At 38.6% G+C, this 15,648-nt stretch overlaps 1 protein-coding gene across 1 annotated transcript; it reads right to left on the minus strand.

Moving 5' to 3' along the window:
* Positions 1-1,644: 1,644 nt before the first annotated feature.
* On the minus strand, positions 1,645-13,897 carry LOC139923161 (uncharacterized). The gene is made up of 12 exons (XM_078291142.1): positions 13,770-13,897; positions 10,699-10,854; positions 9,447-9,572; positions 9,107-9,270; positions 7,965-8,058; positions 6,646-6,765; positions 5,316-5,336; positions 5,019-5,039; positions 4,818-4,844; positions 4,617-4,661; positions 3,045-3,101; positions 1,645-2,332 (listed from the first exon to the last, which is right to left on the minus strand). Exons 1-12 carry the CDS (start codon positions 13,834-13,836, stop codon positions 2,280-2,282), a joined length of 951 nt encoding a protein of 316 aa, XP_078147268.1. The 5' UTR covers positions 13,837-13,897; the 3' UTR covers positions 1,645-2,279.
* Between the last annotated feature and the right edge of the window lie 1,751 nt (positions 13,898-15,648).

Genomic DNA, 15,648 nt, shown 5'->3' on the forward strand with positions numbered 1-15,648 from the left:
AGGTCCTGTTTGATTCTGTGGTCTAAAGTGTATCGACTTAGGACTCTTTCACATGAAAAATGTTTAGGAAGTTGTGGCCAAATCGAATCCATGACAGGAACCGAGACCAGAGATGGTCAAGTCTGATTTGAGACTGATAAAAACGTCATAGAATTGTCGCTGACTCTTGCTTGAACAGTGAGGCTGAAATTTCACAATAGTTTTGGATGTGCTGTCAGTATTACAAAGTCACGCTCAGAGAAAGGAAGAAGGAAGGAAATGAGCTGAAACAGAGAAGTTCATGTATTCTCTGTATCTCCCTCTCTCTCTCTCTCTCTCACACACACACACACACAGTACTGTTGCAGAGGAGTCAGCTGTAATGTACAAGGCCTTGGTTGTTTTTTGAGCTTGTGGCCCAAACCAGACAATTATACTACGGGTGGATTACTACATTAGACCAAATGGGCTACTGAGGTTCGTCTATTGAGAGCAGAAAGGGTAAATAATGAAATCAGACACAAACTCCTTATGCTGGTTTGTATTGAAAATTGGAAAAACAATGACAACAACCCTAATACATATTCATCATATATAAATCATAAAAATGTAACCACTGTGATACAAAAACCTTTTTAACAATTCATCATATGATCAATATTTGCAATGTGAAATAAAAAAATAAAACGTCATTCTCACCAAAAGAGTCATGAATTAGAGCAGAGCCGGCCCTAAAGGCTTTTGGAGGCCCTAAAAGAGATGGTGTTTATGGCTCCAAAACATTCCAACCATGACCATCAAATTACTCCCACCCGTAATAAAAAATAAAAATTCCATTATGTTACCCTTACCTAGCAAACAACCGCATCAACAGCAACTAAAACCAAAAGCCAAGAATATATCATGGCCACAACTAAAGCTCTTAGAATTTAACAAAGTATATAAACATATGAATGTGAATGCATTTTAGTAGTAAATAAACTGAAATGTATGGTTTGATTCTGGCAACCACTTTAGGGAAAAATAGTTTTACAAACATGCATTAAAGCTAAAACCGATGATTGAACTTACTGCATTGCTAATGAGTTAGCACATTAGCATTTTAGCCTAATTGCCTCGAGGTAAGATTTTGGGCTTAGGAGTTTACAACTCACTGAATGCAAGGAGATCTCAGCTGGGATGGAAATTTTAATTTTAGACTGTTAACGCAAGTATGTGCTATACATAAAACTACTGAGATGAAGCCTTTTTTGGTTTTCTCTGCCCCCTTTTGTCTGAAATGAGAAGTTCAACAGAGTCTTCATGCTTACGTTAGAGACCCTGCAGGTTGTAGGTGAGATAACAACTGAGCCTTTGCCCTGACAGTCACAGCTTATCCTCCTGGAATGCATTCATTGGTGTGTATTTGTGTACATTTTTGTTCATCATTATGTTTGCTTGAAACATAAGCATGAAAAAGGAGTTCTGTTACTATAAAACAGCCACCATGACCCTCACCGAAAATAATATCAGGTACAGGAGTTGATTTAATTTGCTCTCAAATTGTCTGTGCCTAGTGCTGATCCTGTATCAATATGTATCTGTTAACACATCTTTAATACATGTTGTTTAGAAAAGTAACACAATATGTGTACTGTAAGCAAACACTTGTATTGAAAAAAGAAAAAAAGTCTGGATGAGTTTATTAGTATTCATGCTCACAGTTAACAACTGAATAGAAGCAGAATTTACATGAATAAAAACAGAAATATATCTATACATGGAAAAAAGGAAATGACTGGTTGCTCTATATTGTCAGGCTGGGATCAAAAATGTATCGGGTGCTCTTGGAAACGGGGAAAAAAAGTGTGCTACAAACCGAAGGACAATCCAGGCACTCCAAATATATAATCACGAGGAAGAAAATCTATACATGATTGTACATCATAAAAATGTAAAACAATACATATCTATATACACACATGCACCCATACATTCATACTCATACATACGCATTTACAAAATACAACCATACACTTACATACAACCATGCATACATTTTAAAATGCCATAAAAAACAACAATATACAACACAAAACACAAAACAAACAAATAAAAACAAAAACAGACCCCAAAGACTTCAGCTATCCATCTTTTGTTTTGTGGATGGCTGTACATTCAGTCAAAGCCACCGCTCCGATGTTAAATCATAGTAACATCCTACTGTGGGAAATGGTTTTAAGTGCTGTAAAGTAATTTTAATCAGCTGTGACTCTGGTTTGATCCTCTGGCCTGGAAGAAGATCTTCTGGTTGCACACAGTTACTGTTCCTGTTCTTGTGTTGTTTGGCTGTCTGCTGTCATCAGTCCCTCCTCTGCCAAATGATACAAGAAAAGAAATGTGTCACATATAGTATCTGTCAAACAGTGTGTGTTAGTTCACTGCTGTTAAAATGGTCAATAGCACAAATAGATAGCCAATCAAAGGATTATAGTACCAGTATGATTTTGCTTTTAGCACACTAGATTCATTGGTTTGCACCGGTACAGGTATCCCCAATGTCTTCTGGCAGAAAATGACTCCAACATTAAATGAGGATTGAGTGTTCATATCACACCAGTTATCAAATGCAGTAAAAAAGCCTTTAGCAATTTTTATTTGAAAATGAGAGATACTAAAAAGCAATCCCTTAAGCATGCCTGACGAGCAACGTTTTCAGCACTGATATCAAACCTGTGGCAATGAGCTATCTGTTGAGGGTTTTGCATCGGGTGAAACTGAAGACTGTTCTACCTTAGTGACGTATTGACTTGAATAGACAGGGACTAGAGACAGTTATAGAGTGAGTAAATAATTATCTGGGCATATTATAGAGAAATAGGTGACCTAGCCACTGAATCTATTTTCTTCAGTGTGTTGATTGAATGTTAGTGCTGTTATGGACTGGTGACATGTCCAGGGTGTTTCTCTTGACTCCCTTGTTTCCTGTGACTAGGAATAAGCTGGATAAAGATAATGAATGAATGAATGAATGAATGAATGAATGAATGAATGAATGAATGTTGATAGAATATGTAGTATCTTGCCTTCTGGTTGTCTCTCCTCTGTAGCAGCACTGGTGGCTTTAGACTCAGACTCAGCCTCTGTTCATGGATTAATGATAATGGAAGTTAACTAATGGTAATTAATCATAGAAAATGTTAGAAAAAAGACTGTAAAAAAATATATTATTACAGTATATATATACACAGCATAAAAATAATGAAGATATGAAACATGAATTATGACACAATGAAATCATTGCAATTTAATCTGGTGAGATTATAACAGTAGGCTATCATTTCAACCTTAATGATACTCAACATCAAACATGAGTCTATTTAAAAGATGAGTAAATGTACCTATGGCCAATAACAATAACATTCAATAACATAAGTATTGGTGTAGTGATCATAAGTTGATTTTGTTTTTTCATGTTTTGTTTTGCTATTCTGCATTATTATACTGTAGACAGACAGTAGTTATTAGACAGTGGATAACAACAGGAAAGTCGGGGGGAGGGGGGGGTGATATGGGTCATGATCTGGACTCAAACACACAGTGTTGTGTCACAATGTTCAGGCCCACTGAACCAGGGCGCCCCTGTTGTCACTGTTTTAACAGTTACAGTTTCAACATAGAGGCCAGACCCATAATTAAAAGCTGGCAGTCAGTTCTTTTGTCTCATATTCATCTTTTGATCTTAAATCTTATTAAATTGTAGTCAGCAGTAAAATGGACCAACTTTAGCTCACTGTCCCTATACTTATACTTTTGACTGTACACTAAAAAAATACTGTGATACTGTAAATGCAGAGTTGCAGAGTTGTAATGTGTGCTCTGCATGCAGGATATAGTAACATGATCATCATTGCTGAGAAAAGCAGTACATAGCAACATCATCCTTCTTTCCACTTGACTTGAATCTAGCCTTCTCATTTCCTGCAGTAAAACATGATACAAGCTGAATAAACTGATATCTTGCATTTCCACATATATTCTTGGATGTTAAAGCTGGGGTAAGTCATTTTTTTAGAACCATTTTGGAAATATTTGTTGAAATTCTCTTTACATCCCGACAGCTATCAATAAATCAAATGCTCTGAGAAAAAAAAAGAGAAAAATCCAGTCTCTGTGACTGTCCCAGGCCCTAGAATTAGAATATTTCAGTAACAACTAGACTGAGCTAGCAGAGCTGTGTTTTGCATAAAAGGTTTGGAATTTATCAGTTTGACCGAGACGCCACTCGCTCTCCAGTGTAGAGTGAACCTCGCTCGACCAAAGTTTGTAGCAATGTGTTTGTAACAGAGCTGAACCTCATTTGGAGGGAGGAGTTACTGGAGGGAGGGAGGAGTTACTGGAGGGAGGGAGGAGTTACTGGAGCGAGGGAGGAGTTACGGGAGGGAGGGAGGAGTTACTGGAGGGAGGGAGGAGTTACTGGAGCGAGGGAGGAGTTACGGGAGGGAGGGAGGAGTTACGGGAGGGAGGGAGGGAGCAGAAAGGGAGAAGGGGGGTTGTTGTATACTTCCAAATTCTTGCTAATTTCTCCAAAGTTGCCTACTCCAGCTTTAATGGATATTTATGGCAGCATTCAAAGCATCAAATTCTTGGTGACTTGCCTGTAGCTGATGGGCTTTTGCCTTTAGCTGCATTGCTTTCTGCGGCTGAGGAAGGAAACAGAAGGGAAGGGAAGAGAAGAAAAAACAGAAACATAACAGCAGTGTGAAATGAGTGATTCTGACACCAAAAAGAGAAAGATGCCTAATGTCAAACACAAAGTGGCATGGTGTAACATAAGAGGAACTCTGGCTGAAACTTACATATCTCCAACAGATTCATCCACAAGTCTATAATGGACAGGACATTGACATTAGCAGACAATCCAGCACAGTGGAGGAACATGGTGACTTGGACTTGACTATTTTTCTACCAGCAACATTTATTATTATTATTATTATTATTATTATTATTATTTTGAATGCATCAATAGGAATAATGGTATGAGTGATTTAGGTACTGACCTGCTTCCTGCTTCATGTATCCTACAGGAAAAGAATTACAGGAAAGAATATGTTAAAGAAACCAATATGTATCACTGTTAGCACAAATTAATAACTGTGAATAGTAGGATGTCTGCTAAACTTAAGTTCAGCCGAAGTGAAAGTTTGAATCGTAGTTTGAGGTGAACAGGAAGGGAGGAGAAAAGTCAAGCAGGGGAGAAGTAGAGCTGTGGAGGAAATGATGTGACTCTGTTTCTTTATTATTATTATTTTGAAAGCATCAATAGGAATAATGGTATGAGTGATTTAGGTACTGACCTGCTTCCCGCTGCAGGGTTTCTACAGGAAAAGAATTATAGGAAAGAATATGTTAAAGAAACCAATATGTATCACTGTTTGCACAAATGAATAACTGTGAATAGTAGGATGTCTGCTAAACTTAAGTTCAGCCGAAGTGAAAGTTTGAATCGTAGTTTGAGGTGAACAGGAAGGGAGGAGAAAAGTCAAGCGGGGGAGAAGTAGAGCTGTACAGGAAATGATGTGACTGTTTCTGGGTGTTTTTAAGACAAGCAACAGGGATTAAAGGAAAACTCCACCCTTGGATACTGTTACACTGTTATTTATCATCAATCTGGGATGTTCAGTGCTTTCCAGGAGTTATTTTGTTAAGTGTTGTAATTAACTTTTTCGGTGTACCTATTTTCCCTTAACCTGCCTTATCTATTTCTACTGCAGTTAGTGATTTGCTATGTTTCCCAAAATTACTTTCAACAATCTCCAGAGAATGGGCGTAAACTTGTTGCTTTCAATCAAAGGTGGCCATATGGGCATATAAATATAGCTAGCTAGCCAACTAGTTAGTGAACATTTGGGTGTGTCTGTGATAGCGGCCCTTAGTAGTTACTGGTTACTGTCTAGTAGACTATAGTTGACTGGCTTCTGTCAGTATTTCTATGATGGATTTCTCCCTGTATGATTGTTGCAAAATTAAAGTCTAGAAAGAAGCCCTTTGCTCTTTGATTCTGAGGGACTGACACCAAAACCTGATGTTGATCGTTGATGTTTTAGATCACTGACATTTTTTCTGCTATCAATACCTTGCCGTGACGTCATGTTGTCTACATTTGGCCAGTTTTATACAGAATTTTACAGAATAAGAACAAGACTAAGAGTCTAACAGCACCGCAACATTTAATTTTGTGGAAGCGTCCCAGCCGGAAATCAAACACAGGTCTCCTGATTGAGAGTCTGCAATCTAACTATCTAATCTAAGTGGTGAACAATAACAACAAACAAATACAAGGTACATCACCAATAGCTGTTTTTTAACAGTATTAAATTGTTTAGGGTGGATTTTCCTTTAAATGTTCAACTTTCACTCCTCTGAGAATTCTTTAATAAGGATTTGGTTTTAGACTTTTTACTGCTTGGAGGATTACTTATCTCTGTTGTAGAACCACACTCCTGGAAGATAATCCAACACTAGACTAATAGTATCAGTCAGATATACAGAAATACAAATAAACCAAACACAAATGAATATGAATAATGTCAATGAAAGGCAAATAACCATTTGATTAGATAATATTAATCAAATAAATACATATTAATTCAGTATAAATAAATACAGTATCTCATGGCTTCCCACCTCCTCTCAACCAGAGTATCAGCAGCAAAATGAACATGAATCCTACTCCTACTCCCAGGCCGATGGAGGCTGAGGTGAGGGATTTGTTCTTTTCCTTCAGTTTCTGTTCACCTTCAGACTCTACAGGAAAATAACAACAACAACAAAAACAAGTTTGTTTACATGACACACTGTTCTACTGTAATTAATAGCTAATACCCCAATAACGATCTTATTGGAGTTTATTTTTGTGCATATTCATATCAAGAACGAATATTCCTGAATACAGAAATAAAAACAATATTTCAAAAAATATATCATATTCCAAATTAGAATTAAAATTATGATTACTAAAATGTAAAAGTATTCTATGCAATTAATTATAGAATTAATTCTAATATTGTATGTTTATGTATACTCAGGGGATATTTTGGCATGAAGTCTCAGTGACAAGTGCACTGCAAACAAATGTCAAGGTGTTTAGTCTCATACTGAGTTTTAAAATCTTTTTTTATTTTTTTTAAATGCCACTTGTTTCCAATGCAGTTTCACTTGTTTCAGGATTTTCCTTTTTTTTGACAAGTGTCAATATCTTGAAACAAGGCAGAATAAGGCAGATCACTGCACTACTGTCAAGAAAAAACCAACGTGATCTCACAAAAATACGTGAAATGAACACGAACTCTAAAACAGCGATTTACGTGTTGTGGACACGTATTATGGGGAAAAAAATGTGCTTCCACCACGACCTGAATTACGTTCCTCCAACACGAATTTAAATACATTCCTCTGCCATGAATTGAAAACGTTCCTCCGCCACGAATCGAATTATGTCCCAAACGGTTAAATTTAGGCAACTAAAACGACTTTGGTTAAATTTAGGCAACTAAAACAAGTTTGGTTAAGGTTAGGGAAATGGTTTGGTCATGGTTAAATAAGAAATGCGGTTAAAAATTAAAATGTGACTTACGGTTGCATGTCCTATGGAAACGCTGGGAATCGAACCCCAGTCTCCAGCATCGAAGGGAAACATATACGCCCATCCACCACCCCGCCCACAACACCCTGACTAGCCACCGTGCTACTTCAATGTCACACTACTTCCTGTTTGTAGTCGTGTCTCCTTCACGTAACTGTATTGTGCTGGGAAAACGTAAATGTAACACTTTACGTTCCACCAACACGTAATAACTGTTAACATGTCATGTTCATTTCATGTTTTTCTGTGAGATCAGTCTGGAAAAAACAGGTTGATTAATTTTTTCAATTAAGAAAAATAAGATTCAATACTACATTAAATGTGTTGTTAAAGTGGATATTTTTGCAGTGTGGTAACTCACTATGGATGAGGGGGTTCCTGATGGGTTTGCTGCTCTCCAGACTGACTGGGTTCTCCAGCATACAGCTGAACAATGTATCGCTAAAATCATCCTCCTATAAGATGAGTGAAATAGAATTAGCTCAAAGCTCAAAAACCAATCATTATTTGTAAAAAATAATTGACATTAATTTTTAAAAGTGCTCACTTGGTGCCTTTGCCCTTTGATTAAAAGGAGATCTGAGTGTAGCTGAGGCTCAGCTACAGAGCAGTTCCCTGGAGCTGGAAGGGATTCAGTGTCTTGCTCAAGGACACTTCAGCAGCTTAAACCCATTCTGGGTATTCTGGTTAAAGGACAGTCTCTCCAACCACTAAGCCAACCTGCTGCCCAAACTGGCAAATTGGAAGCATCCAAAACCATACAGATCTCTCCCTAAACAACATTGTGTAATATGCTCTGTTGAGAGGAATTGCTTAGACACAGTGCATTGATGCTGCTACACACTACACATGCACACTCTCATTCTGTCATTCACATGTTTCACACCGTAGCCCTGACATATATATATATATATATATATATATATATATGTATCCATCACTCCCCTCTTCCAGTCACTTCACTGTCTTCCCATCTCTGCTCACATCTAATGTAAGACACTGGTACTCGCCTACAGGGCAGTACATCGAACCGCCCCCTATCTACAATCTCTGGTCAGGTTCCAAACTCCGGATCATTCGCTCGGCTCCTCCACCCTTACAGGTCGCCTCGCCCCTCCAGAAGTCGCTCATCCCGGTCGTGACTCTTCTCTTCCCTGGCACCACAATGGTGGAACGAGCTCCCCCCTTCTGTCAGAACGGCTGAATCATTACCCATCTTTCACCGGAGACTGAAGACACATCTCTTCAGGCTACACCTGGACCCCTCTTGAGTTAACCTATCTATCATGTAACAATCTTTTTACCCCTTCTACTCTTAATAAAATATATATATAAAAAAAAAATACTCTCTGATTCTACAAATGCTACTTATTCCTATTGAAGGCTTAGCTGATGAAGACTGTGATATACGGTCGGTTTGACTACTAACTTGTACATGGACAGAAAGAAACACAGCGGTACAAGAGCACACACACTCCGTCACCAGCATTACCATACTTATACCTTTGTAATTTTGTGTTGCTTGGGTAACTCGATCTTTATCGTGTCTCCTTTCTTCCAGCTGTAGCTGACTGGTTCAGCCTCTCTGGTGTCTCCATCACAGCTCAGAAGACAGAAGGTCAACTCAGCATCACACCATGTAAAGACGATGGGTTTAGGGACAGGAGCTGTTGTTGAGAGAGGAGAAAAAGGCTGTTACAATCATGATGACTCTCTCTCAGATGCACATTTTTGTTTTCACACCCGATGTTAAAACCAAGTGGTGAATTCAGGGGAAAACAACACACAACTCCACATCACCCACTTGATGAACCTGGCCAAACTGCCAACATAATACACTTACAGATGACTCTGAGTTGAGTCTGGCTGGTGACTTTGTAGTTGATCTCTGCTGTGTACAATCCACTGTCTTCTCTGGTCAATCCTGTGATCGTCAGCTCTCCAGTTGGAATGTCCAGGTCACCGCGATCTTCAAATATGCACCAACATGGTTAGGGTTAGCTTCTCAACATGAAGTTATTACTATTATAACTAAGACTCGGGAACAAAGGCCACGTCTCAAGCACACATTCAATTTCCTGCTCCACCCTATTTAAACGCGCCTAACCATTACCTTTTCTCTCTCTCGTATGTCTCAGTTCTCTCATCCCTCCCCCCAAACCCATTTTTTCTGTCTTTCATGCTCTTCCCTCTCAGTACAGGAACCACAGGGGCAAATGATGGAGCCAGAAGACTCCCCATCAGCGAGACAGTGCCCCCACCCTGAGCCTCAATTCCCTGGTTCCTCGAGCTAACCATCGACCCCAACTCATCCGACCCCTCGATTCATCCCTTCATCTCGACCCCTGATTCATCCCTCCACCCTCGACCCTTGTTTCATCCCTCCATTCCTGACCCCTCTTTCTCTCAATGAACCGCCTAAATACATCTCATAGTGGTGTAGTCTTTGTTAGTGAAAGAGTTCTTAATTGTTATCTGACCCTTATTTAACCAGGAAACCTGACTAAAAACACACAGTTGTCCAGTACAGCCACAGCTTTCTACTGTTGGCCACTAAGCAGCTGAACTGGAGCAGTTTGAATTTGAAGGAAGAAACAGCCATAAAACACTTAAATACTGTTAAAAAAAAACAACTACTGGTGATGCAACTTGCATTCTGGGAGCATTTTGTGGTTTGGTGGTGTATTATTCAAACCTATATGACATAACGGCACGTTGAGATATTTCAGCGCAGCTAAAATGGAGTTTAATATCAGAATTTGTTTCAACTACCTAAAACAGGTTTTGATGTCAGTCCCTCAGAATCCAAGAGCAAGGGCTTCTTTCTAGACTCACCATTTTGCAACCAGTTCTGAGAGTGGACTTTGTTAAAGGACAGCAGTAGGTGCTGAGGGAGTAGCGATTGCGTTTCATTCACCACTCCCACTCAGACTTTCCCAACTGGTCCAGGAATTTGAACTGAGAGTTTCTTTCATTCACAAATAAATCTAACCCTAACCGCTGTGCCATTTAGCAGAAATCTGAGAGAAAACAATTCATCCCTCCCATCCCACTGTTAAATCTGAGCTGAAATCACCCACTGTGTCTCGGTATACCTTTGAATTGACGGTAGGAAACCACCTCCTTTCCATCCCACTCCATGGCCAAGTCAGATCCATGTTTCCACAGTATGCTGGTGATGGGGCCAGTCACAGAGGACAAATCTGGACTGAGGACAACACTGTCACCTACTTTCTTGTAGAGTGGTTCTTCTGCAAAGACAAAAAGTAGGGATGCTGTGACATTTTAAATTTGGGTGTGAAGTCCTTGTGCTTTGGCAGTGTGGATCTTTGGCAGTGTCAGGGGGATTGGAGCAGAAACACTTCAACTAGGTAAACATCCAACCTGGTTTTACACTTAAAGGCATGCCTTGACATTTTGAGTGTATTCTGATATTTTTCTTCATCAGGCTGTTGTAACATAAAGGGAGAAAAAGTTTGTCCTTTAGTGATCCTAAAAACGGCTTGTTAGCATGGTCATCGTTCCTCCTTGATACTGAAACACTGAAAGAGTCTCATTCAGGGTGAAAAACTTTTTTTTTTTTTTAAACTAGTGACGTTAAAACAAGTTGACTTGAATTGGAAAAGTGAAATCATCTCAACACATAGGAGATATTTCAAGGTAGGCCTACTTTAAGAAAAACAATTTAACAGTTTAATTAAACTCAATACTATATTAAATTACTTCTTAAAAGTTTTTGCGGTGTCTACTCTTTTCTGTTCTGTTCCATTCTATTATGCTCTACTGTTTTCTATTCTATTCTATTCTTTGTCAAGCCACAGTCAATCTAGATTCAGATCATGGCCTACAGACTAGTGCAGCCTGTGAGTTATTGTCTTTTCCAGTATTTGACTATTAAATGAAGGCCTGCTGTAGACTAGACCAGGGCCGGATCTACGCACAGGCATTCTAGGCACATGCCTAGGGCCTCCTTGCCACTAGGGGTCCCAGACAGAGGGGTAAAGAATATCAACTACCTACATTAAATAATGTTTAACACATATTTATTTTAAAATATTTTAAAAATATAAAAATCCGATCTAAAACTTTATTTCAATGTTTATATATTTATTTATTCATTTATTTTTTTTAAACATACACAACGTTACATTAGCGCCAAATGTGTGGGAAAAAGTATTTCCAGTTCAGTGGAGATCATCACTGTATGTTAGCAGCAGCGACATATAGGCTAACTAAACACAAGTTTCTCTCGGGCCCTTCAAAGCCCACAAGCCAGCCTCAATTACCGGCTGCAACTGCAAGACCCTCCGCTGCGGAGGAGGAGGGCGGAGGCTCCGCTGCACCCGACGACTCGGCGGCAGAGGCAGGTGATTTTAGCCCCATTACATTAGCAGTAGAGCAGCAGCGGGTCGCAACTTTGACAGATACCGAGGATGATTCCTCTACAACGACACAAAAACACCACCACAAGCAACAAGGATGGACAACGGATGAAAACAACAACAATGAAAAAAAAACGGATGAAAACAACATCAACATCAACATCACAGGACAAGACTATGGGAGAACATGAGCCAAACTAGAGCTGCAACGATTAATCGATTAGTTGTCAACTATTAAATTAATCGGCAACTATTTTGATAATCGATTAATCGGTTTGAGTAATTTTTTAAGAAAAATAAGTCAAAATTCTCTGATTCCAGCTTCTTAAATGTGAATATTTTCTGGTTTCTTTACTCCTCTATGACAGTAAACTGAATATCTTTGGGTTGTGGACAAAACAAGACATTTGAGAACGTCATCTTGGGCTTTGGGAAACACTGATCGACATTTTTCACCATTTTCTGACATTTTATAGACCAAACAACTAATCGATTAATCAAGAAAATAATCGACAGAGAAAATAATCGTTAGTTGCAGCCCTAAGCCAAACGTTTTTTCACAGAACCTCTGGACCCAGACAGGGTGATAGCAAGCTATTCATCTGACCCTGCAAAGTGGAACACAATTTGCGTGAGTACTTTGCATCAAACAAACCCTGTCAAAATATGGGGGATTTTTCTGCATCGCTGAGAAATATGGAGACACTAACCGAAGCTTAACTAAGGAACATTTCTTTAGGAAAAAACTAAATGGAGAAATCCTGTCAAGAGAATGGTTAGTATACTCGCCGTCTACTGGAAAAACTGTTCCAGTTGCTTACATGAACATGAAAATTCTATGGACCTTCGCAGTGCTGTGTTCAGTCTGTCATCGTTTGGAAATAAAAATGCATGAATAGATTCAAATTTAGTACAGCAAGTGGAATCTGAGAGAGCATACTGGCACAACATTTTAGAACGTATAGTGGCGAGTGGCGGTTAAAAGTCATTTTGTTGAATGATCATCTGCATGGTCTCTCTGTTCTCACCACACTAGTGTTGTAAAAGAACATTCTACTGTGGTTATGGCTAACCTATCTCTTTTATCTGTTATGTCTCATTTGTCTGTTAAATTATTTTTGATACATCTGTAATATACTGTGAACGTTTTTGTATTGTCATTGTGTGGCTGTATGTTTTGTATACTTTTTGAAAAACCAAAAATAAAATATTCTAAAAAAAAAAAAAAAGCAATTTTGTTTGTTTACCAAATATCAAAATGTGCGTTGGGGGTCTGCCTAGTGTAATCTATCCATTTAATCCGGCCCTGGACTAGACTACTTAATCTCTGATCTGATCTTCCTACCTGCTGGTTTATTGCCTATAGGACTGCAGACTGGGTGCGGCCAGCAGCAGAAATGGAAAATAATTACACTGCAACATCAGCAACAACAGCATATTGCATTCACCTGGGTGGAAAAAACCAGCCCGGTTTTTTTAATTAATGACTTATTTTCTCATAATTCTGACATAATAAACTTATTAAATGATGATGATGTGTGCTTGTAGAGGTGCATTTCACGTGCACACTGGTGGACTATGAGTGTCTGAGGGGCATTTTAAGAACGTGTATAATTTTAGTTCAACTGTGAGCCTGACTGTGTCTTGAGTCACCATGTAGCTATACAGCTTGAATACATTTCAGAAGCATAACCTTATATCCGTGAAGCAGGCCATATTGGCTCAAGGATATACGCCTACAATAAGCCTGCTCTCCACAGACTGTAAAATCAATAGAAACTTACGGGAATCTGCGCTCACTGCAGCCAGCAGGCAGACGCACAACCCGGTCAGAGTTACAGAAGGCGACATCCTCTTCTCTGTAATACACTGTATATTACACTGTCAGAACCGAAGGAAATCCACACTTGTGACAGATTGACTTCTTCTAAATCCAGAGAAACATGTCAAGTGTTAAAATTATTTTAAAAAAAACAACTCTGGAGAAACAGACTGCACACGGTAGAGGTAAAGTGAAAGTGACCACCCAAGGCAGTGCACCTCACAAAACTTTCCACAACTTTTCCGCGTTCCCTCCCTCTCATTCTTTTCCCAGGAAAGGCATTCACTTGGAGGAGACAAGGAAGGGAGGAGAGGAAAGGAGAGGAGGCAGAGAAGAACCAGCAAATTCCCCCTTATGAAAAAGAACTAATCCTGTAACACATTTGGGAAGATTACTATGCAAATATCACATCACACTATAATCCCAGGTTGTGAGCTTTCATAAAATGGCCATTAACCCGGTAGAGCAAATTATTAGGTGAATTTGAATGAGTTAATTCAGGAAGCTTTGATCCACTAAAGACTGCAGATTAATAGAAATTACATTTAAATAATCCTCATAATAGTTAAACATAGGAATAATCATTCTTGCTCCTTGCATTGTAGGCAATTCATTGGAGATAGAGTTAATGCATGAGTGAAGGTTTATGTCTGTGTAAAGTGTCCCTTTGTTTTTTATATTAAAATGTTAAGGAATCAGATTTATGTTTTTCAGACCAGTCAGTCAATCAAGAGTGAGACACTTTTTATGCTTATTATATCATTACATATTATCATCTTCTCATCTGAAAATCATACCTGTTCTTTTCTGAGCAGTATCAGGCAGCTTGGCTTGATTACATTTGTCATTTATAACATTTATAGTATAATTACATTTATCCAGTCAAATCAAAGTGCTTTGCATAGAACAAAGGACACAAATACAAGTGAAAACCAGAGATACTAAATTAAGTCATGTGTTAATAAAAACAAGGATCACGTCATAAATTCCAAGATACGAGGCCAGAGTGTGTGTGTGTGTTTGCATTGGTGTGTGTGTGTTTGCATGGGTGTGTGTGTGTTTGCATGGGAGTGTGTGTGTGAGTAGATATGAGAGTATCAGGTAACAGCAGGGCAAAGTGCAAAATACCAAGGGAATTAAAGGAATAGTTCACCCCACCCCTGCGGAGACCAACCGCAGTTTTAGACCAGCAGTTTTAGACCAGCAGTTTTAGACCAGCAGTTTTAGACCTGAACTAGGGCTGCAACTAACGATTATTTTGGTAGTCGATTAATCTGTCGACTATTTTTTGATTAATCGACTAATCTAACGATTATTTTCTCAGCTACATCAGTCATAACAAAATAAAACTGAATCAAGCGGCTCAAAATTGAAAGCTTTATTGAGCTCTCAAGTCTTTGAGGAGCAGGTGGAGGATGCTTTCTGTCAAGACTTCAAGGAGAAAATCATCTATACACCTTTGTATGTTATATAGAATAATATTGTCTTAGGTGTTGATAATACAGAAATGCATTGATGAATTTTATTCAGTAATTTCATGCCTGTAAAAATGCCATGGATTCTCTGTGTAGAGGTGAGAGACCAGATGAATTTACTACTTTAACTGTGGGCTTGTTCTTTAACATTGTGTAACTGTTATTTGAGCGCCTTTGTTTAATTCAAAATTATAAAATACTTTCACATAAATATTAATTTAATGGCAAAGAAAATAGCAGACTGTGGATTTATGGCTAAGTTTTATGAAAAAGTTTTGTTTGGAGATGAGAGCTGTCAGTTATCTTCATCAGTAGTTACCTACCAGCCAGAGCTTCAGCACATATCAGGTCTGTAGTCACGTTACT

Source organism: Centroberyx gerrardi, chromosome 21 (assembly GCF_048128805.1).
Source record: "Centroberyx gerrardi isolate f3 chromosome 21, fCenGer3.hap1.cur.20231027, whole genome shotgun sequence".
Classification (NCBI taxonomy): Eukaryota; Metazoa; Chordata; class Actinopteri; order Beryciformes; family Berycidae; genus Centroberyx; species Centroberyx gerrardi.